Here is a 25,570-nt window from a genome sequence, read left to right as displayed (position 1 = left end):
CGTATTATATTTGATACGTATATTACCGATTTATTTTTTATGAAAGAAAATAAATATTAATGTTTCTTCTCTTATTAATTATATTCACATTTCTTACGTTAGTGCGAAAATAAAAACAAAGCTCTCGTAACCTTTTAATTCAGCTCGTGGCCATATTGAGAAATAAAAATTTTATTTATTATATTTATATTAGTTCATTAAATGTTATATATTGTTCAATTTTACTTACGAGTGTAATATGTTGTCTGGTAGACGGTCGGATCAAGAATAACAAGACTTTTATTCTCAAGGTTTGACCGAAGTTTAAGTCGTGACATTGAAGTCGTAACATTATTGTTATTCATACGAATACAATATGTTGTTTGGTATTTGACGATTGGTCGGATCATGAATAATGAAATTTTTATTTTCAAGGTTTGATTGAACGTTTAAACCTTGATATTCAATTTGTTATTTACAAAATATTGAATGATTAGAGATACGTAAAATAGTTTTATAAAACAAAAATTGAAGACTATTTTTTTTCTTCTATAATTTCTTTTTAATTTTTCGATAGTATTTAAATATTTACTATATGAATATTGGGATAAAGATTTAACATGAACATACAGTTATTGCTTTATTCAACATAAAACTTTTTCTTTATTGTTGTTGTTCTTATTGTTTTTGTAAACTTACATTTTATTATTCACTTTTATATGATTGATATGTTTTTTAAATTATAAATGCTTAATGAGAGACATTGGAAAGTAAAAAGATAATGCGACATGTTAGAAGATAATAATACGAAAGAATTCAAAGGGATATATAATAAAATATTGCATTATGCAACACTATACATAAGTAATATATATATTTTAATAGGGACATGCTACTAATCGAAATTATGGGTATCCGATCCGAGATAATAAAAAATTCTCGACCCAAATATTTTCGAGTATTTGCACATCTTTAATATTAAACAATTATCGATCGACTGTGATTCTAATGGCGCATGTTATCTACACGTAACGAGATATAGTATATAATAATATAATCAAAATCGATACTCTTAACACAAATACTTCTTATATTTGTACCTTTTACAGAGTAAAACTTTGCAATTAATTTTTTGCCTTGGTTTTTTTAGTATTATACAAGGTGGATCAAAAGTTTTTAGGTGATATAAAAAAAAATGTTAATTACCTCTTTTCGTGACACTTCGGGCTTAGTAGTTAAGCTTTTGGTTTTACAAATTAGTTTTATTATCCGAACAAAAAAAAAAATAAAATAAAATAAAATAAAATAAAATAAATTTAGTCCAAAGAATCTTGAAAAAGAATTATTGATTTTTTCAAATCATCCAGGAACTTTTTGCTCAACTTGTACGAATAATGAAATTAGAAAAGATTTTTGAAGGATGACGAGAAGATACTGTTTCTCTTTTGTTCTAATTGAATAATATCAATGAGAAATTGAGCCTGTCGTCTCAATTTCGTTCTAAACATACATATAATAGTCATATAAGTAATACTTGCGAATACTTCTTTCGTGAAACGAACTCTCCTTCCATTTTATCCTATATCCATGTACGCGTCGCTACTTAATTATTATTTAAATAAATGTATTTTCCTCTTTTTTTTTTCTTTTTCTATTTTTCTTTTTTTTCTTCTTTTTTTTCTGCGGACGTTCCTTATGCAAGAAAAATATTATTAATAATATGATAACATATTAGTGTACGTACTATAACTCGTACGTAGTTGTGATAACGAAAAATATCAAAAAGTATTGCAACGAAAGAAAATGCATGTAAGACAGACTGTACACGACTCGTCGAAGAACACAACGTCGATTTTTTTAGCCAATGTCAAGAAAGTGGTTCGCGAGTTGTGTTTGGTAAAAATAGGCACAGTAAACCGCCACCTGAAAAATGATAAAAAAAGAAAAAAGAGATAGAAAAAGATGGAATTAAATTTTATGAGTAATTTTGTTGAGAAGAAGGGACGGATCAAAAGTTTCTGAGTGATCTTAAAAAATAATTTTCATGGGCTTGTGATAAAGTTTTGTAGTTTTACAATTGGAGAAAGATAAAAAAAAATTTGCTTAAAAAATCTTTGATTTTTAAGATCATTTAGAAACTTTTGGCCCAATCTATGATAACTAAGAAGAAAGAAAAGAATTAAATAAAAAGAAAAAGATAATAAGAAAGAGATAGGGCTTACCAATCAAGAGACCAGCGACGATGAATGTGGGTGCTGGACAATACATGTCCAATAGTTGTGCTATAACGATATTACCAATAATACCACCGAGACGTGCAGCCACCATCGATATTGCGATACCGGTTGCACGTAAATGAGTTGGAAAGACTTCGGTGATCAGACAGTCTAATGCAGCGTTACCGCAACTGATTACACCGCTGAAGAAGGCCGAGACGATGAGATTGTGATATTTGTTGTACACGAAGTACAATCCGATCGAACAGAGCCCCGACGAGAGAGTACTGAACACTGGTGGAAAGATAAAAAAGAAAAAAAAAAAAAATTATTTAAGAAAAAAAAAAAAAAGGAAGTTCCACGTATACAGACCGAACCAAAAGTGTACTCTAAGTGTACTAAAAATCAATTAATCATAAATCTTTTTCGAAATCATTTTCCCTTGGCTCGTAGTTGGATATTTAGTTTTACAATTTGTGAAAAAAAGAAACAAACAATTAGTTTAAAACAAATAATTAGTTTAAAAAGTCTGGAAAAAGAGTAATTTGGATTTTTAAGATCGACTGAGAATACTTAACGATCTACTTTATATTTTCTTAATGAAAGAAAAAAAGAAAAAAAAGGGAAGAAAACAAAATTGATTTTTAGCACTTACCAAGGAAAAATTTGCGACCAAGACGATCCATTCCCAGAACGGCAACGATATTTGCCGGTATAGCTGAAGCCACGGTAATAAGTGACTCCATAAAAACGGAAGAACCGATTTTATCATTGCAAATATTTTCAATACGATGCGAGCCCTTGTTAACCACGTAATCAGTGACCTCACATATCGACGTTGATTGGCCCGGATGATCACGATGAAATTCGTCGAATCGATTGAACAACTCCGGGAACCACATCATTAAGCCATAATAACCGATATGGAAGGTGAAGTTTATAATGATGGAAACGACGGTGAAACGGAGTATCGGTGAGACGAATAATTGACGGCTGTTATCCAGGATGTCACCGAGCATCATCTTGCATTTACTCTTTTCCTCGATGTCGGCCTTGACAGGCTCTGGTTCTTGGAAGTCATCGAGAATCAGTTCTTTTACCTGAGAAAAATTAATATTTCTTTCTTTTTTTTTTTTTTTTACAATTAAAAATTATAGTACTTATATAGAAAGAGAGACAGAAACGATGATAAAAACAAAGATGATGATAGATATAAAACGAAGTATACAATATAACGTGATTTACGTTTTTATATAAAATTTGACCAAAAAGAAAATAAATTTTTTATTAAAAATGTGACGAAGTGTATCTGCATATAATATATATATATATATATATAAAATTTGATAAATTGTATATTTTTTGTATACATTTAAACAATGTAACAGTTATGTTTTGTAAATGAAATTAAAAAAAAAAGGAAAAAAAAAATATATGAGCTCACCGTATAACTGTCGCGAGATCTGCCAGTGTTAATGGCATAGATACCACGGAAGATATCAAGAGCTTCTTGATATCTTCCGCATGATAAAAGATATTTGGGGGATTCTGGGAGCAGCAGAAGCAGCCCCGCCACGATGAACGACGGAGCAGCGCAGATCAGCAGGAAGATTCTCCAAGAGTTATATGTGAACGCAGCACTTGTGATACCGATGTCCTGAGGGATGATCAACCATGCCAGTCCTTAATTAAGAAAGGAAATAAAAAAGATAAGAAAAAAGAAACAAAAAAAAATTAATTATTATCTTTCTCTCTTATATTGAATGTTTTCTTTTCTGATTTTTTTTTTTTTTTATTTTCTTTTTAATAGCTTTGTAGTTATAACAATCGATCGGATCTTACCAGCAACGAAAAGATTTCCGAGTGTCCAGAAAGCTGCCATGAACGAAAGCATGGAGCCTCGTTTTGATTTTGGTTGAAACTCTGCGAAATACGACCAGATGACCGGGCCACTTCCTCCGAGTCTAAAAGAGAGACAGAAATTGTCATACCGATTTACTAAAAATTCTTATTGATATTTATAATTCAGTTAGGAACTCTTGGCTTATTTTGTAAGAAAATAAAAAATAGCAAATTGTTATATGTAAAGCAAACTTGGAAATTTGAATAAAGCTGTAACTTACGCGGCACCATTTAAGAAACGGAAGAACATGAAGAGTTCGTAGGACTGACTAAAGCTGGAGGCAACGATGCAAAGGGCGTTCATAAAGGAAATGGCAATGAGGACCTTGCGACGACCCAAGGCATCCGCAACGGAGCCCCAGGCGTACGCACCGGCCATCATGCCAATGAAGATGATGGAGTTGAGCCATCCCTTAGCTTGGGTATCAAGTTTTAGATCACATTGTGCACTTGGTAAGATGAAGGACATGGAAATAACATCCATCTCCTCGCTGGTACTGACGAAGCCGCATACCGTGAGCAGGAAGTAATGAAACTTGCCATACTCTGTCAAAAATTTTTAATGAGATTGAATTTTCTTTTTCTTTTCCTTTTTTCTTAAACACTTTCAACGCAATCGAACAAAATTTTTTTTCATTTCTTTAAAAATTTTTTAAGGTGCTTCATTCATTTTTTCTTTTTTTTTTCTTTTTTTTTACATTTGTCGTTCATTTACGTTTTTATGTTTCAGAACGATTTTTTTTATTTCTTAGTTTCTCTGTCCGTTTATTTTTCTTTCTTTTTAATTGTTCTTTTTTTTAAGGACGCTTACCGGTAAGTTCGATGGCCTTTTCGAAATCGGCTTTGATGCAAGATCCTTTCTCTGGATCTAGGTTCTTTTCCTTGGGCCCGATTCCTATGAAAAAAAGAAGAATAAAAAAAAATGGACAAATGAAAAACATTAAAATTCGTATGATAAATAATTAATCGGATAAAAGTCATTAGCGTTTTTCTCAAAGTGTTATTCAAATTTAATATATCCAAATTTAAACAAAATATTTTAATCAAGACATATTTCAAAATTTTTATCCGAAATAAAATTTTATATATATATAATTTAATATCCTCTTAGTTATTTAAATATGGACTTAGGATTATGCTTACGGGCAAGTTCAAGTTCCTTGGAACCACAACCGTTTGGGCGCTCGTCTTTTACATCACACTCTAGAAAAAAAGATATTCGTTGAGATAGATCAACTTAATTATTAATGCAGGATGCGTCAGAGATCTCTAGATGAGCCAAATGTTGCTAGATCATCTTAAAAATTCTAAGCTAATTTTTTTCTCTCGATTGTAAAACAGTTTCAAGAGTTGCAAAAAAAATTGATTGATCTTAAAACTTGTCAAGTAACTTTCGGACCAACTTCTATATTAAATATATTAAAAATAAAGTATGAGCATGCTCGAACATTGTATATAATTTGTATATTTTGAAATTTTACGTTTCATTTGTTTTTGAAGAAAAATAAAAAGAAAACGTAAAGTTGAAAAGACAACGACGAAATTTTGTCTCTCTCTCTTTCTCTCGTTATCTATCTATCTATCTATCTATCTATCTCTTTTTTTATTATTTTAATAAATAGAATTATCTTTTTTAAACGAAATTGTTAGAATCTAAATTGGTGATTATATTTACATATATAAATCAGTTTGAATGATTTATCTTTTATAATTTGTTTATAATAATAACAAGACTTACTATTGTTGTGCTTTGAGTCGGGTTCACCTTCTACCATTCTACGATGTCCGTGCAGTGGGGTGAATCTGGCTTGGTAAATTTATCAGATGTAGCAGTGTCTTCGTGTACGATGATAAAGTTCGTTAGATATTTTGTTGACGATGACGATTAAGTGGACCTTGAACTCTCGGTGAAGTCTTCCTGCTGAATCTGCGCTGATCTGCTGCTGCTGCTCGTCGGCGGGGCTAGGTTCTGCGCTCACTCGCGAGCTATAAACAAAACAGTATATTAATAATAATAATAAAAATATATATTAATATTAATATTAATATTAATAATAATAAAAATAAATAATGTATAACGTGTATATAAGTATATATTTCATTTTTTAAGACTTAAGAAGATTATTTTTTATTGAAAAATATCAAAGACTTTTCCTTTTTATATCTCATTGCAAAAAGATTATGTTAAAGAGGTTTAATATGTTATATGGTATATATAGTAAAATATGTTTTATATGTATATGTTAAAATAATATATTTTGATATATTTTAAAATTATATTTGTTTCAATATATTACAATATGTTAAAAATATAATATTTTTTTAATATTTCAAATGTATTCTTATTTTTATCGCACATGTATAATATAGAATATATATGTTTAACAAAATGTATGTATATAAGATGAGAAGGAAAAAACTAATGGGTATTTTTTTCAATAAATAAATAATAGTCCATTTTATATGTCGACGCGAAAGACTATAATATGCGTTGTGGTACGTATTAAATCAATACAAGAGGGTTAAGCAGGGTCAATTTGTAATGGTACTGATAGCAAGCGTGGGATGCAACGTTCTAAAGAACAACGATTTGCAACTTCCCCGATGATCGGAGAGGATAATGAAGGCAGTTTGTAGTAAACGATTTATAAGCGGGACCTAATTCGTATTCGCTTGCATGCGAATACTAAATACTCGACTTTAAACTTTTTGCTCTTATGAAGTGATAATAATCTGGCGTCCTGGCTATGTGAGTTTAGTTGCTTCCTAGAAATAATAAATAATGATCAAAGAAACAAAAAAATATATAAAAAAAAGAAAAAGAAAACGAGAAAGATGTCAGATCAAGGGCGAACAAAGAGAGAGAGAAAGAGAGAGATACAAAAAAGATGATAATCATGTGATATCCATTTTTAAATTATTGATTTGAATTTCTAATTTACATATTTCTGTCTAATTATATATAATTGATCGAACATCATCGAATGAATATTCAGGACGCAACGATTGATATTATTATTATTTTTTTGTTTCAATTGTTTTACGTGTTTTCTCACGGTTCATCAGCATGGAAATATAGTACATGAAGAAGTAGTATCGACGTAACGATCCATTTCACGCGCAATTTTCTCGATCATCTTTGTGATCAGCCGATCGTTACGAATGAAACTTCATAAACCTTGAAACGGAAATGTTCTTTACCGGCGAAATCGAGTCACGAGGAACGTGAGATCGATAAAACAAGTTTATTATTAACCATCTCGATGAGAAAAAAAATATAAAATCTATAAATCTTAATGGGAGAAAACAAATCATTAGAACGTTTTATTGATAATTTAGAGGGAAATAATAATTTGTCGAATCGACCGATCCGATTATTTTTTAGAAGATTTTTTTTTCCAAACGTACATAAAACAAAAGGTGAATTTATGTAATAACATTATTATGCAGATAAATTTAAAGAATAACGAGGAAAAAAAGGAAAAAAAATATTTCATTGTAAAAATATCAAAGGTATATTTAGTAGAATCTAAATAATTTCTTAACAAATTTATTTCCTAATTGAATTGAAAAAAACGTTGAAATTAGAATTTATGTTTATGATTATTGAGAAAAAAGAGGAAAAAAGTTTCATTGGTAAAATATCAAAAAATTTAGAAATACGGAGATATGAATTATTGAGAAAAAAAATCAATTTTCGACCGTGACAGGACTCGAACCTGCAATCTTCGGATCCGAAGTCCGACGCCTTATCCGTTAGGCCACACGGTCGTTGAAGGGTAGTTTTCATAATATAGAATTTGACCACCTACAAAAATACACCCCCTTCATTAAAATTCCATATTAATGAACAATTTTATACGAAATATATACAATTTGTATATCTTATCGATATTAGATCTAATTCAATCTAAAAAGAAGAACGATTGTGGAGAAAAGAATATATAATAAAAAAAAGTAAAAACAGTAATAGAAATAAATGAAATAATAAATATAATTTATGAGAGAAGAAAAAATTGGGTCAAAAGTGTTTGAGACATAAAAAATTCCCGTATTTTTTTAGGCTGATTTTATCTTTTCAGATTGAAAGAAATGCAGTTTCACAATTTGAGAAAAAAGTGAGTGTAAAAAATCTAGAAGAAAGAATAATTGATTTTTTAAATTCATTTAGAAATTTTTTATCTACCTTTTGCATTGATTATTCATATAATGATACATAATAATAATATTTATGATATTTTTCAATTTTTCTTTATCGTTCGTTATTATCAACAGTATGTAGGTACGTATATATATTTATATACATATATATGTATGAAGAAAAAAGAAAGGAATAATGTACGAGTAAAAATAAATGAGATAATGACGGTAATTTGTAAGAAAAAAAGGAAAAAAAAAAAAACAAAGTGTGAAAAAATATATGATTATCTTTCGAGGAATCCTAACTAGAGTTATACAGTTTGAAGAATGTAATTGAGTAGCAAGCATGTCAGGTTTAAGACGCGTTCTAGAAAACGAGTGAGTATTACTGAACATTGACGGATATCCTGCGCTAAATACTATCTAACAGGCCGACATCATGCGCGCCATTTTGCAGACTCTTCCGCGAGCTTGATATATATATACATACCTCGCGATCGTATTTAATATTTTATCGGGTTACATCTTGCTTAAGAAATTACAGTCATTCTTATTCATTTCTTCGATCGCTTGGTTTTTATTTTACATTAATTTTCTTTTGAATTTTTCTTGCAGAACAAGATAATTTTTTCATCTTATTTTTTTCTTTTCGTTACACAAAATGAATTTATTTTTTGTGTTTCAATTACAGAAAATAATACGGAAAACGTTTAAATTTAAACGTTCGTTGTGATAAAAATCGGAGATAAAAGAAAAAATAAATATATAAAGGTGATCGATCTGAAAAGTGATCGTTGATCTATAGAACGAAAAAAATGTTAAATGTCTTTCGAATTCCATCATGATTACGAAACTCCAATAATTCTTATTAATTCGTCGATTCTTTTTTTTTTTAATTTGTTATAAATTTTTTATTTAATTTTCGTCGCCAGAAAATAATTTTTTTCTCCCGATAAAAAACCTTTGATATTTCTTTCTTTTTTTCCTTTTTATCAGATGTTCAGGAAACGTTCGATCAATGAAATTGAATAATGATTATCGATGATTGATTATGACGAAGAAAGAAGATAAAAAAAAGGAAAAATAGAGAAAAGAAAAAACAGATAGATAAAGGTAATCGATCTAAAAATTGATCATTGATCTATAAGACAAAGGGGGGGGTATCACAAAGATGGAAATACGGCTCAGTGCGGGGTCGTCGCACGAGGCCGTTAATTGCACCGGTTGAATCGTCAATTATCCATGGTGGAATCGAGTTCAACGGTCGGTCGAGTCCAATTACTATCCACAATTTGTGCCTGCACAGGTGTGGCACATACATGCATACACACGCATCGTATTAAATAATACTGAACTCGCATTTTCTAAAACGTTTTGGTATGTAACATTTTTTTTTTCTAATCGATTCTATAATATTAATCAAATAAAAATGTCTCGAGTAAATACGAACAGGAACTTTTCTTAAGAGAAGATAAATTAATTGAGAAATTATTATAATCCTGAAATTTTTTTTATTTCCATTTTCTACTTTTCGAATTAATTTATTGGTTAATATAACCGAAGGTATGCAATATTAAATAACCTGTTCCAGAATGATCCTGTATTATTAACATTCGATTTGTAATTATGTATGGATGCATTATGCACAAATCCTTATCTATCTATACGTACGCAGGTATGCATTTATATATATATATATTTTTGCGTGTATTCGATGTTGTATAAATATTATAATGAACTTGTTATATTAATCCTCGATAGTGTAAACCGTGGAACGTCGATCTTGTAAAAAATAAAAAAAAATAAAAAAAATAAAAAGCTTGAGAAATACATCGTGAACGGTTGTTAGAAAGGAAAATTAATTAATACGATATTCGAATTCGCGTTAAATATCTTTCTTTTTATCATCAAAATTTAATTATTAAAAAAAGAAAAAAAAAAAGAAAAAGAAAAAGGAGATAAAAAGAATTGGAGACAAAATGGATTTCTTCTTTTTTTTTGTCATCTATCTTTTTTTTTTTACAATTACGATTAGTTATAATTTTTTCAATAAATTCTTCCTTTTTTTTTTAAATCGAGTTCGAATCGATCAATCGATCAAAGAAATTACGGTAGTGTTGAAAGGAGGTCAAGTCGAATACGATACTCTCGAAAGCTCTAATCGTGGCGCGAAGCACAGAGTCGACGACGTCGACGGAGTTGTAAGTAAAGCGTTTAGTAATTATCGTCAGTCTCGCAAGGACATAATAATCAGTCTCATTGCCGACAAATTTGTCGGGGGGATAGTTGTACTGTCGCAGATAGTCGGTGTGTATTAGCGCTTGAGAAGCGGTGTCATCACACTCGTTAGAAGAATCATCGTGCAAAACACCGTTTGCGGACCGTTTTGCTCCTACGATGAATACGACGACTCTAACACGTTCAAATTTATATATTACGAATATATATATAGATATATATATATATATATATATATATATATCATGTGTAATATATTATATGTATATGTATATATGTATGTATTTTTATATATACCCGTATTAGATTGATCAATAATTTACGATATTTTTTTTTTGGAATTCGAAGTTAAATATTATTATATGATCTAATAAAATAATATATACATACATATATATATATATATATATCCTAAAGCGACAAAATTTTTAATTATTATACAATTTTGTAAAATTTATCTAATTTTGTCTTTCTGTTTGTCTTATGACGTGTGACATATTTAAGTATGTGTTGTATGTAGTTAAAAATTATAACAACGTGCTCAAGACTTTATCAACTTTTTTCTAAAACAATATTTGTCATTCTCCAAAAATAAAAAGGAAAAAAGTAAACGTCGATGAAATTTTTACTTACAATCGCTGTCTCTCTCTCTCTCTCTCTCTCTCTCTCTCTTTCTATCTTTCTCTCTCTCTCTTTCTCTCTCTCTCTCTCTCCCACTCTCTGTCTCTCTTTTTCTAATAATCCTAATAAATAAATAAAATGCACACTCGTTTGTCTTCCTCCTTTTTTTTGCAGCTCGATAATCCGATGAAACACGTAAGATAAAATCACTTAAAAAAAAAATGCTCGCGTAATGTACATAATAAGAAGAAACTCGTGAAGATAATTAATTTCGAATTTATAATCGATCAAACGGAACGAAATATAGGAAACGTTAGTAATATCACGATATATATATTTAAAGGACGTTTGAACCGCGTTAGACGGGGCGTGGAGATGAAGTGAGTGTCGGATCGTTGAAGCAACTAAAAACTACCTGCCACCTCCTACTGACTAACACGATATACTACTTGTTACCGTATCCACTATTTTATATATCTTTTTCTCATAGTGCAACATCTCAACGATATTGCAGTCTCCTTGATTTTTACACCATTTGTTTACTCTGTTCTGCATAAAAATTATTTTTTCGAACGACAGAGCTCCGTGTTTTCTATTTATTTTAAAATTATAAATAGTTAAGAAAAAAGGGAATACATGAATATATCTAGTAGAAATTAATTTACGTAGCTAATATCTATGCATAAAAATTATTTTTTTAAAGTCCTATGTTTTCCATTAATATTAGAATTAATTAAAAGAAAAAAGAAAACATGAAGGTTCATAAAGACTGTATTGTAATGGATAAAAGTTATTTACGTATGTGCATGAAAAAGAAAATTATTCTTTTAAATTTTTTATTTTTTATCGATTGTAAAGTTAGAATTAATTACAAGAGAATATCATTAATATGTAGAAATTAAGTTGACATTTTTTTTTTTTTAATTAGATATTAACTTTAAAATTATAAAAGGAAAGAAAGATATATGAAACTGTATTATAACAGAAATTAATTTACTTGAAAGTTATGTAGCTCTATGTTGTTTATTGATCGTAAAATTAGAAATAATTGAAAGAAGAAGATATCGATATACAGCAAAAACTAATGTGAACCTAATATTATAATTATAACTTAATATTATAATTCATAGACCTTTATTTTGTTATAATAGATAATTATAATTATATAACTATCATCAAGAGTAAGATAAAGTAAAAAGCAATAGGTGAAAAATGAGATGAAAAATTTATAGTGTCCTCATTGAAATATTATCACTCTTTCTCTTTCTTTCTCTCTCTCTTTCTTTCATTATCATCGAGTCATACTTTATCATTGATGACTCAGATATGTTCTTCGAGTGAAGTACATATGTCCATATAGAACAAAGAATTCTAAAATGCAAAAGAGAGTTACGGAAATAGACACAAGAAGATAATATTTATTCTCTTTTTGTCGATGAAATAAAACACGATTGGTAAGGTCAAACGATTGACCTTGACCAACGAAAAGCAATATGGTGGAACGATATAAAATAAGAAGAAAAAGAAAAGCAACAAGAAAAAGAAAAAGAAGAAGAAAAAAAAATGAAAACGTGATGTCCCTCGAGGAAGAAAAATTCTATATAAAGTATATATATATATATTATATATATATATATGTATGTATGTATGTATATATATATATATATATATATGTAGGATAGGTCGACCTTGTTTGACTGGAGCAAGGATTACCTCCTTGCAACAACGAAGGACGATTAAGAGATATTTTTGACGTTGCATTGCCGGTAGCAATGAAAGAATAAACGATCTGGCGTATATCTCGTGATTATTATTAGTATTTGAAATATTTATTTAAAAGAAATATCTGATAAAAAACTATTTTAATTATACTCTTATATATACACACACATACATACACACATATAAATAATTGTTTTAATCAATATATCGATTATTTTATTATTGCATATGCCATTATTACATATGTGTGTATGTATTATATTAAATGTTATTATGAATATTCTATAATAAACACGGCTTACAACTCAAAACAAATCAGTAGAACATATTTTATTAATTCTATTACTACATATGTTAAATTTAATTTCATTTTATTAATTCTATTACTATCATATATAAATGCTATTAAATCAGATTTAATCAAGAAAATCATTTGCATTACTTCAGTATTTTCAATCCTCGATTCGTGAGAAATAAATAAATCGATATTTATAAAAAAGTTTCTTTCACAAATAATAAAAAAGAAAAAAGTATAAATCTATAATAAAGAAGATCGAACTATTAGGAAAAATTTAAACAAAATTGAACTTACGTAAAAGTGATACTTGAATTGATCGATTTTAACAAGGATACTCTACTTCTCGACGTCATGTTTGTTATAAAATTACTATCACGTATTTACGTACAAATCTCTCTCTCTTTCTCTTTCTCTCTCTCTTTCTCTGCTTTTCTCTTACTAGAACTAATAGAGACGTCATCAAAGTTATTTATATGACATGTACAAAGAGCAAATAGCGAAAGAAAAAAAAAAGGAAATAATATACGTTCAACGTCAGACAGTGCATTTTTGAGAATTTACATTTTGTTTGATCGTGACCACTTCTAAGAAAGATTTGTTCCAATGATTTCATGTTTTTCTTCTCTTTTTCCTTTTCCTTTTTTATCTAACGAATACAAGACGGAGAAAGAGGATCAAGAAGAAGAGAATGATGAAGAAGAAGAAGAAGAAGAGGAAAAGGCATCGAGAGAACGCACAAACAATTAATTAATATCTACGTTCGACGTTACTGTTGGTTCTTGGCTTGCAGGAGCACGTGGCTCGATTAAACGAGCCGCTTGTCTGGGCTGTTCCAGCCCTCTGTAGTATAAATATTACGATCTTTCAGAGCGGTTTTAACCGGTTAAATCTTGAAGACTCTAAATATGAAGCAATACGATGAGAGAAAGAGAGATAGAGAGAGAGAAAGAGAGAAAGAAAGAAAGAAAGAGAGAGATGTCCTCAGGGTGGAAGAGAAGAAAAATCACGTGATCATCTATCTGTCCTCGGATCAGCAATTGATTCTGCGAAGAATTTTGCATTCACTTTCAAATTTAGAGATAGAGAGAAAGAGAGAGAGAGAGAGAGAGAGAGAGAGAAGGGGTCAGATGTCCTCAGGGTAGAAGGGGAGAAAGATCACGTGATCATCTGTCTATCCGTTCTCTGATCAACAATTGTATCAGTGTGAAAGAATTTTCTACTGTTCACTTAAAAATTTCACCCTAACTTTAATGATTTCGTTTAAAAATATTTTAATTGATCTTTCGAAATATCAAAGAATCAATAATTAGATGGAATTGTGATTAAATAATAGTGATTAAATAATTAGAATGAATAATGATTAAATTGAATCAACGACGATTGATTTTTCATCCCCCGATTTTATTTAAACGTTTTCTTTTCTTTTTTCTTTCTTTCTTTCTTTCTTTTTCTCTTTTCTTTTTTTAATGGGTAAAGCTACTCTGACTTTATTTACTTGGGTTGTGTATGTATCTTCTCTTGTTAAATTTTTAGTAACTAACAATATTCGAATTTTCTAATGTATATATATATCTTGTGATATTAATGATACGATTGGACGAATCCAAAAGAGGAGAATGAACAGGCGTTGTTTGTTTTACAAAAGGATCAATTATTGATTCGCTGAAATTATTTGACGCTTGATCCATCATAGAAGAAGAAGAAGAAGGAGAAACAGAAAAGAAGAAGGAGAAAAAGAAGAAGAAAAAAAAAGAATGAAAAATGGCACTTAACGACACACACACACACACACACACACACACTCACGTACACTAGCGGTAACTATTTTAATCCTATGAAAACATTGTTTAACTAACAATCACTATCAGTTAAATATTTAGATGTGTAGAAACTTACGGTGTACGGTCTGCCAAGTCTTGGAAAAGTTGCCCGGATTGGGGAACAACCAATGCGAGACGAGAGTGCACAATGCTTATATACGACGGGACCTGATCCCCACTCTAATTTCTTCGAAAATGTTCTTCTCAAGAGAGAGAAGAGAAGAAACGATACTGATCGAGTCTCAGAGAAAGAGAAGGAGAAAGAGAATACGGTATTGTGATAGAGAGAAAGAGAGAGAGAGGAAAAGAGAGGGAGGAGGGACTGAGAAAGAAAGAGGGAGGAAGATGACGATGAGATAGAGAGAAATGAGAAAGAGAAAAAGATCGTTAAGTTTGTATCAACACTAATTTGCGATTCTAGCGTTGGTAACAAATCATAGTGGAATGACTTATAAAGTTATACTAAGAATCATTCAATTTACTTGAATTTAAGATAGAAAAGAAACGAACGAGATGACATTCACGATTATCTTCTTCTTGTTCTTCTTGTTGTTCTTCTACCCTTTTTTGTTTTATGGAATATACCATCTCATTTTGTTGGAAAATCACCCTGGCTACGTTAAATTTATAAATCTGTAAGTATTATACATTAGAGAAAGAAAGTTGTAGATATGATTTATGGACTAAGAGAAAGATAACTATGTGGTATCGGTATAACAAAATTTGAAGGAGAAAAATTAAAGAAAAAAGAAAGAGAGATAGAGAGGAGGTGATAATGAATCATTTTAGAGACGTTTATTTACTCGAACGTATTTGCAATTGACACTTCCCCCGGTATTCTTTCCTGCTTCGTGTTATCTTTATTTGTAACCTTGGTACACGTGTCTTCCTCTTTAAGATTCTAAATTATTCGTCAAAAAGGAAAAAAGGAGAAAACAAAAGAAAACTTTTTGAAGAAAAAAATTAAAGAAGAAAAGAACATGTAGAAATGTAACAGAAATTTGATTTCTATATCGTTATATTATTGCTCGTAAGTACGTTGCTCTTTACTCGTGATTCGTTGTTACATAATAAAGCATGAGCGATCAACTTTCTATGTCAACGGCGAGTTCAAAGTATATCGGTGCTAACGTAATCCTTGTAAATATTCAATTTCTTTATGTAGTTTTGTTTCGTTACGAAGAAATAAAAAGAAAAACGTTTGATACGGTGATCTTTCTCGTACGTCCGCCATGATGGTCGATGGATGACGGTGAAACCGCCATCTTTAATTCGTTCTTGAAAAACTCATATTTTCTTCGGATATTTTTGGACAAAACTTGTTATACGTATATTTTTGCATGCACACATCTGTGTATACACGTGTATCTTTTTTTTTCTTCTTTTTGCGGAGACAAGACGGATTTTGGATTTACATTTAGAATTACATTAAATGATAAAAAGAGAAGACTGATCGATAAAACGTGTTTACGTAATATTCTGTACGAAACGAGATACGATGGAAATGCCATGACACAGAATTGGCAGGGAACAATAAAAATAGAAATTCATCTTGTGATTCTGTACGAATTGGCATAAAAGTTTAAGAGTTTTTAACGAAGACGAAACATCCTCGTACTCGAATGAAATCGTGTTAATTACTGAGACTGTTTGCCGTTGGATTTCAAATGGCTTAACAAGCTGTAAAGTGGAGCCCGCTTTTCGAACCTCTTTTTGCGCTTATGAATCATTTATTGTGTAACTGTACCTCTTTGCTACTCATAGCCTGCGAAAGTAAAAAAATAAAAAAAAAAAAGAGCAGTGCCTATGATGATGACGACGATAATAATAACGATAATAATAAACAAAAGTTTGTCCTATTTGATTGCCATCTTGGATACTTTTTATTATTATAAGATTATTCACGATTATATTTTTATTGATTTTTTTATTTAAGGTCAACTGGTAATTTAATAAGAATGTGAGCACGATTAATTTGTTCATTTATTGACACATTTAATTACTTAATTTTCGTTAAGAAAAATTATGATCTTGGACTTTTTTTTTGTATTATTACGGCATCATTGGGGATCATGTATTTATTGATTTTTAATTTACGTCAAAAGAAATTTTGCATGATTCATTTTATTAATTAATTTCTTTCAAGAATTTTTTTTTTTTATTACCGTAATATATTATCGTTATCGAATCACCGTTATTATTTACGAAATTGCGTTTCAAATTTTGATCGAGCTCGTCACAAGATTCAAAGAGAAAATAAGAAATCACAGAATTCGTGTTTGAGTAGGTATATGTCTGCGCGTATACGTGTATATACTCGTATATGTATTTATGTACATATGTATGAGGAAGACGTGGCCTAAATTAATGAAAATGTTTATTCTTTCAATTTACGTCTTGGCGTTTATCTTCTTCGCGAAAAGAACGAACCGATGTTTTTTGTCCATCGTTTTCTTCTTATCTTTCATTATCTATTTCTCTCACGCATGAATTGAATATTATTTTATACAGATATTATACTTTGCACATATTTACCGATAGAGGATTAACCGGTAACTTCAACCGGTATAAATTCGTTGAAGGATAAATGATTTAGGATCTATAATTTATGATTAAGATAGGCATGGAAATAAAAATATACCAACGTGAAAGTACGTAAGAGTAATTTAAATCGCATAATATCTCGTGGAATTTTCCAAAACGCTGTCGGTAAAATAGAGCACAGTGATTTAGAATATTAAAAAAAAAAAAAAAAGATCAATTCATTTTTCTTTTTATTACAAATTCCTTCTTTTTTTACTTGTAAATGTATATTTCATTATATGTTATATAAAACTAATATATAAATTAATATTATTGATATTAAAAAGATCTTATTACGTATTAAACGAAAATATAAAAGAACGAATTTTTTTATTTATATACATATTATATTTTCATTGTTTTGAAATGTCATTATATTAATACAAAAAATTGTATTATTTTTTTATATAAAATTGTGATAAAAAAATATTATAACAGAATTCGATTTTCTATTATTTTCTTTTTGTCTTTTAATTGTAAACAGGATTCAATATTCGTCGCAAAGATGAAGAGGATAAAATTTTTATATCGATCGATGATTCAAAATTCTCCAAAATAATGTTAACAGGTCGTTTACATATTTTAAATTACATACCACAACGAATTCCAATTTTAGCGTCTCCTTATCTTTTGCTGTCTCGAGTCTGATTTAAATACAGCCCCGGGGGACAAAGAGAGACAGAGAGAGAGAGAGAGAAAGAGAGAGAAATGCTTCAGAAATATCAAAAAATTCGAGACAAGTTTCTGTCATCACTGTTTACTAACCGAGACAAGAAATGTCATTTTAACCGATAATTTATTATCCCAACGTAATCGATTGTCTCTTTTTCGCGTAATCACGCATTTACATACGTATTTTACTTACACGTTAACATTTTTCACAAAAGAAAGGAAAAAGAAAGGAAAAAGAATCAATAAATAAAAGAGATACCTGATTGACCAATTCGCAACGAAATAAATTTATCATCAATTCGCAATACAAAAAAATTTTCAGAGAAAAAGAAAGAAAAAAAAAAAGAAAAGAAAAATAGTTTAGGAAGGCGCACGTTGAATATTATTATACGTGACATATAAAAATCTCGTTCTTCTATCTTTTTTTTTTTTTTTTTAACGATCGACATCAAGTCGAGAGAGAGGGAGAGAGAGAGAGAGAGAAGGAGAAAAAAATAAATCAGCACAAATACATAATAGAAAAGGTGTGTGAGCTTCTAATGAATTCGTGTAAACCGGCAGTACCGCGTATATAACATGAGTCATCGAGAACATTACTGACGTCATCAACATGCTCGAGGGGCAATCAACCGGCAAGTAGTATGCAAAAATATGTTGCGTATCGTTTCGATAGCACCTCGTTCTACCTCTGTTGTATTATGAACGAACTCCATTCGAGTCGAGCTGTTGCAAAAATTTCTACGCACTCGAACAGGAAACTCCATTCATTGACTATTATCATGCATACACACGTCGGAAAATGTAAATGAACTTCTAGGAAATAATTGATACGAGTTTAACCTGTTTCGATCGTCCGTTCTTTTTTCTTTCTTTCTTTCTTTCTTTCTTTCTTTTCTGTTTCTTTTTCTTTTTCTTTTTTTTTTCCATTCAACTTTTCTCGATCGAAGAGGAAGGATTGAAAAGAAAAAAGATGATAATGAATTATTTAACAAAAAGCATAATTTCACGATCAAATGTTTCGAATAGTTCGAAACAAAAAGAGAAAAGTGTTGTAATAATGGATAAAGAAAAAAAAGAAACAATTATTTCTCGGATAGAAAATTGCTACAAAAGAAAATAGAAATGTTCGAGATTTATAAATAAAATCTTTTTCCATTTTTTCTTTCTCTCTCGTTCCCTTCCTTTTTCTTAATTTCATTTTTCTTTATGTTGTAACATGAAAGATATTGATAAATAACGATTCAGAAGCTAAAGCAGATTATTATTCGTATTCTATTGTATAAACGTTAATAAATCTGCCGTAGCAAGTGCAAATAAAAATGAAATCAAGGTTTGAAATTGACATCGTAAATCAAAAACTTGTTTGGCATACTTGATACTTGGCGTTTTAAGTATATATGTATGCATGGATATGCGATTTCTTTTATAAATCGTGGAAAAAGACTTATCGAACGTACCGAACGTATCAAACAATTTCAAGGTAAGAAATATATATATCTATGTATGTTGAAATATTGTTTCATCACGATTCGTTCGTGAAGTTCAATATAATTTGAGCCAAAATTCTTCAGATGAACCAAAAGTTTTTAACTCATTTAAAAAATTTAGATTAAAGAAAAAAAAAATTAGCCTAAAAGGTATCGAAAAAAGAATAATGCGATTTTTAAATCAATAACTTAAAAACTTTTGATCCACCCTATATATATATCTAAACGCACGATCTTTTTTTTCTTTTTGATTTAGATAAAATAATTGAGATCGATGTCAATGACAGATGTTACAAAAGATCAATCGAATAAATTAGCAAATGGACTAATTAAGTCTTTCGTGGATTCGCATGAGTTGACAAATGAGTTCAGTCGTGGAAGTTAACGCTATTCTTCGTTAATTGTCTTTGCTTTTCCAATCGAACGACGATCTTTCTCAATTTTGAATTAGCAAAATCTATCTTGTCAAGGTTGCTATTTATTAAGTCAACATTCTTAAACTAAATTTAATTAGTATTTTCAACAAATGTGATCGGTAATATAAGTGATTATATAATCCAACCTTGACACTAATTACTTGTATTGACTAAAATATATATATAAATATACATATGTAATTATTTATTTTAAAAAATATTTATCATTAATTAATAAAAATACTGACGGAATAAGTAAAAGTGCTCTGACGAAAATCAAAATCGATCGCGTACGAATTTTACGATAGTATGTTGACCTTCTTATTTTATATACGTATGTTTTCTTTTCTTTCTTTCTTCTTTATTTTTTTTAATGAACCGATGCGCTATTGACATCGATACGGTTCATCGAACTCCAATAATATTTCAGTCAATCGATGGAAGTTTTAATGTTTATTAAAAAGACAGAAAAAAATTCGGTTTTGTTTTTTCTATCAGTACGTTTCACAATATTGTTTTTGTTTTTTTAAAAAAATCTCAATACTCTCATCGATATTTTTCGAAATATTTCATCGATTAAAAATTTTTAATTTATCATATACTTTTCAATGATTTTTCGAATGACATCGTTGAAAAAAAAAAAAGTAAATTTTCATTTTTAATGTTTTTACGAAATTGTTTCCTCTTCCAAATACATCGATAATTATCCATATAAACATAATTTGAATTTATTATCAATTTCTGATAATATCTTGCAGAACAAATTAATGTTTAATTTTTCATATTTAATGATATTGTTTTCGCACTTAAATATATCGATACTTATTCATATGAACATAATTTGAATTTACCATTGATTTTATCATGAATTTCCAATGATATTTCGGTGAAGCAATTAAGGGGTGAAAATAAAGGAAAGAAAAAAAAATACAAGTATATTTACCTTCGAATGATCGATAAAATTGTTGTCATTAAAAGAAAATATTGATACTTGTATCCGACTGATTTAACAAAAAAAAGTATATATATATATATATATATATATATATATATATATATATATATATAGATTCGAGATATCGACACGAATAAAATTTAGATTCAACCTTAGAAGGAACGTGTTAAATGACATACACACATACATACATACATACATACATATATATATACACACACACAGAGGTGTTAACACAGTACTTACATACCTCTAACCTTCGTAGCCTGTTGAATCTCTCTGTCTCTCGTTATTAAAGTTATTCGTATAATCGTGCACGCGAGGTATGATTTTACAGCGTTAGTTTAACCGTTATTTATATCTATCTATGTAATAAATCATGCGCAATAGTCGCATGTGTGGGCAGCGTTGTTTTCAACTTCTTTCATTCGAGTTCAGCTCCGTTGCGTGTTCATCACGCGTGAAATTATCACGGATAATCATCTTCTTATTCTTATTCTTCATCTCGCTTTTCAAATACGCGTGCGCATTTTGTCTCCTAATAATACATATCTTTTCAATCCTCTTCTATATAACACGTTTTTATATAACTTACAATAAAACGTGTGAAGTGATTCGAAATCCTTTGCACATATTTTTTTTTATCATTATCAATAGAAGAATTATTTTATTATATTCATCAGAAATCTTTGATTAGAATCATACGATCATATATAAAAATAATTATTTCGTCAATAAGAAAATAATTCTTTTTTTAAAAGAACAAATATAAATACATATATGTATATGTAATAAAAAACTAAAAAATATTTTGTATACATAATTTTTATATAGATAACTAATCTACTTGTCAACGTTCGATACTTTTTAATATTGTTAATAAGAATGAGATCGTTAGAAATTCGTTGCGTAATATTATTTTTCTTTCTTTCCTTTTAGATTTCTTTTCCTTTTATTTTCTTTTTTCCTCAATATTTATTATTTTACGATCGAACGAGCTCACGTATTGATAGACAATGTCGAAGGTAAATATTTTTCAATATTGTTAAATAAAAAATATTTAGATATAGATACAGCTTATAAGAAAAGCGTATTAAATGATTGGAAATTCGTTGCATAATATTTTTTTTCATTTTTTTTTCTTTCCCCCCCCCCCTTTTTTATTTTTAACTCAATTTTTATCTTATGATCGAACGTGCGAGCGTACGTAGATAGATAATGTTGAAGGTAAATTCTGTTAATAAAAAGAATTGTATATGGCTTATAGGAGAACGAATAAAATGATTAGAAATCCCGTTGCATAATATTTCTTTTTTTTTCTTTCTTTTTATTTTATTTTATTTCTTTTTTGTCAATCATTTATTTTATAATCGAACGAACGCACGTATAGATATTTAACTGATGTTGAAGGTAATGAAATGAAAATTTTTTCATCGTGACGAATGAAAGAAAGACAAAGAGAGAGAGAGAGAGAGAGAGAGAGAGAAGGAGGGAGAAAGAGAGGGAGAAAGAGAGAGAGCAAGAAAAAAAAAAGAGAAAGAGAGAGAGTCGAAACGTAGTAGTACAACGACGATAATGCAGCTTGGTACGGACGCGTTTGAACGAGGAGGCCGACTATCTCCGCTTGAAATTCACGCGGCTCATTATCAGGCTTTATAAGCTGATTTAGCGGATAATAGAAAGCATTTTAGCAATGCGTTGACGTACCAGTACTACCGACCACGCCATACTCGCATACTCGCAGTCAAAGAGTAATGTAATATAAGATAGTATGAGAATGGTTCGATAGACATACATTTATGTGTGTGTGTGTGTATATATATATATATGTATATATAAATTAATAATTTTTAATGAAATTGCACTTTTTTGAATTGTCCAAGAAATTATTATACTATATAAAAAAAAATATAATGTTATACTATAAAAAAAATTATAAAGAGGATGAGTTACGTAATTTGTTTTGTTAAGTTAATATAAGATTATTGTGATTAAAAATAGATTTTTAATAATTGTCATCATTAATACCCCATATGCCTATTTATTTATTTTTTTATTTATTTGTTTGTTTGTTTGTTTGTTTGCTTGTTTAATTAAGTTGTCTTTTTTATAGGAAGAATCTAAGAGATTGCGTTGTACTATGGGAAAATAATATAACGAATAATAAATAACACGTTTGAAATTATAAATGGATCCTTATCATTATTTATATTTAATTAAGTTCCTCAAGTTTTGATGAACTATTGAAACTAATCGGATATGTATTACGTAATTAGTTGTTAAAAATAAATATTAATAAAACATTAGATCTTAGAAATAATATATACATAATTACAATGAATTATCACGTTTCGCCATTGATGTAAATTGAATGATAAATACGAATATCACATATCGTCGTGTATACATAATTCATGTATAAAAGTGTGTAGGTATAAAATTGTCTTTCAAATCCTTTTAGCATAACGCGAAAAAGCACGGAGTTTAAATGTGCTTAGAGGTGGTAAGTTTCCAGACTCTTCGTATTAATCATTCAACAGATGGTCACATAACTCGCATTTACCGTTCTAGAGAAACCGTTTGTTTAACATTGTATCGTTACAATGTTAACAATGTATAATATACAACAATGTATCTTTTTGACTCTATACATATAAATTATCTAAATTATCTAAAAACATATGTATACATATAAAGATAGTTTCACGATATTAAAACATTAAAAATATTTATATAATGATGAAAAGTATTCAGTTGATCAATAGGTATAATAATGTCGAAGTCTTCATTATTTTATATTTAAATAAATAACTTCAATATTTTTTGTTATAGCATGGTATTAGGTTGGTTAATAAATAATGTTAAAATTTGCAATGTTTTTTTTATTTAATTAAAACGATATTAATATTTTTTTCTTAAAAATATTGACACACTACTCATTAACATAAAATGTAAAAAAAATCCAATAATAATACATACAAACGAGAGTATAGAAACAAATAAAAGAGATGATAAGAAACGAAATTAAAGAACGAAATTAGGATTAGATGTGACCCATCTAATCATAATATAATAAAATCTCGCTTTTAATAATACCTCCTAATATACTCTGAGAATATCAAAAGCAAAAAATAAAAAAAAGAAAAATAATAAGGAGACATTTGGAAATGAAATTAGAAGATTAGATCAAATTCATAATAAAATCTCATTTCTTCATAGATATCAAATCTACGTAGATACGAAAGAACAAGAATGAAGAGAAACAAAATAAAAAGATAATTAAAAATAAAAAAAATTAGAGAATTAAATCTAATCTATGATAATAAAATCTGACCTATGATAAATATCAAATTAACATATCCCGGTATTAACAAAACTATAGAAAAAAAAAAATAAATAAAATAACAAGATATTTAGAAACGAAATTAGCATTACATCTAATTCAGCTGATCATAATAAAATCTCATTTATGATAAATATCAAATTAACATACCTACCTACGTACATATTTCAACGAAATTGTAGAAAAGAAAAACAAAAAAAAAAAAAGAAAGAAAGAAAGAAAGAAAAAAAAATCGATACAAGAAGATATTTAAATATGAAATTAGGATTGGATCAAACTCACCTAATCATAATAAAAACTCGCTTCTGATGAATATCTGAAATCGGTGGAAAATTAATTCAACGGATCGCAAATAGTTAGTGATACGTTTGAGTATACTATACATATATATATATAAATATATATCTCTCTATCTCTCTTTTTCGTTCGATCTTCGACTCTGCACACTTCCGGTTTCAATGTCACTTTTCGTAGGGCACTTTGTACTATCTAATGGAAGGCGAATAAGAGACAGAGAGAGAATAAACGCCGCGCGACTTGCCGAGGCGTCGATAGAGAGATAACTACATCACTATCGCGAACTGAGGGGTCAGTTGGCCGCACGCTCGACCGAGTACGTCTGTCAATCTGCTCGAGAATCACCGAGCTTGAATCGTCCTCGTACGACGGATTGACGAGGTACATATGTATACACATATGTATATTTGAACATGTATGTATATGTGTGTGTGTGTGTGTGTATATATACATATATATATATATATATATATATATATATATATATATATAAATGTATGAACCACAGATTACGAGTGGTCTAACAATAAGTCATATTTATTTTTTCTTTAGACTTTGACATTTGATTTTCGTGAATTATTAATTTATTTTGCTACTTACTAAGACAAACGGGCAAAATTATTGGATATATTTATTTTTGAGAAAGGAAAAATAAGGAGAACGAAAAAGATAATAATTTTCTCTTGTAAAAAGTTATCTTAAAATTTGAAAAATTTAGCACGTGTGTTCGCTTCTGATAGAATATGTATATTTTTTATATGTATATTTCAAAGGATTTAGATCATTTTTATAATCACCAGTTCATTCATCGTACAACGAATTCACGATATATATATATATATATATTCATAATATGTATTACGTTACATTAATAATTTAAT

At 29.0% G+C, this 25,570-nt stretch overlaps 1 protein-coding gene and 1 non-coding gene across 6 annotated transcripts; both read right to left on the bottom strand.

Moving 5' to 3' along the window:
• Window positions 1–606: 606 nt before the first annotated feature.
• LOC127064477 (synaptic vesicle glycoprotein 2B) lies at window positions 607–25,012 on the bottom strand. 5 transcript variants are annotated; one of them, XM_050995578.1, is made up of 10 exons: window positions 24,675–25,012; window positions 5,836–6,083; window positions 5,241–5,300; window positions 4,909–4,992; window positions 4,319–4,643; window positions 4,038–4,159; window positions 3,640–3,878; window positions 2,851–3,295; window positions 2,202–2,489; window positions 607–1,902 (listed from the first exon to the last, which is right to left on the bottom strand). In XM_050995578.1, the coding sequence occupies exons 2-10, from the start codon at window positions 5,870–5,872 to the stop codon at window positions 1,847–1,849; spliced, it is 1,656 nt and encodes a 551-aa protein (XP_050851535.1). In that variant the 5' UTR covers window positions 5,873–6,083; window positions 24,675–25,012; the 3' UTR covers window positions 607–1,846. The 5 variants fall into 5 exon arrangements, with proteins under 5 accessions (XP_050851535.1, XP_050851536.1, XP_050851538.1 ...); XM_050995579.1 differs by lacking the exon at window positions 24,675–25,012 and adding an exon at window positions 15,013–15,148; XM_050995581.1 differs by lacking the exon at window positions 24,675–25,012 and adding an exon at window positions 11,243–11,458.
• On the bottom strand, window positions 7,796–7,868 carry Trnar-ucg (transfer RNA arginine (anticodon UCG)). The gene has a single exon. It is a non-coding gene; the product is annotated as a tRNA-Arg (tRNA).
• Window positions 25,013–25,570: the final 558 nt, after the last annotated feature.

Source organism: Vespula vulgaris, chromosome 6 (genome assembly GCF_905475345.1).
Source record: "Vespula vulgaris chromosome 6, iyVesVulg1.1, whole genome shotgun sequence".
Taxonomy (NCBI): domain Eukaryota; kingdom Metazoa; phylum Arthropoda; class Insecta; order Hymenoptera; family Vespidae; genus Vespula; species Vespula vulgaris.
This window is presented reverse-complemented; position numbering and strand designations above follow the sequence as displayed.

What these genes read in the sequence shown, in the direction of transcription:
- LOC127064477 (XM_050995578.1), bottom strand. Translation starts at nt 5,872, where the DNA reads ATGGTAGAAGGTGAACCCGACTCAAAGCACAACAATA. An exon ending in CAAGGAACTTGAACTTGCCC is followed by an intron (nt 4,993 to 5,240) that starts GTAAGCATAATC and finishes TTTTTTTCATAG; the next exon opens with GAATCGGGCCCAAGGAAAAG. An exon ending in CGTTTCTTAAATGGTGCCGC is followed by an intron (nt 4,160 to 4,318) that starts GTAAGTTACAGC and finishes TCTCTCTTTTAG; the next exon opens with ACTCGGAGGAAGTGGCCCGG.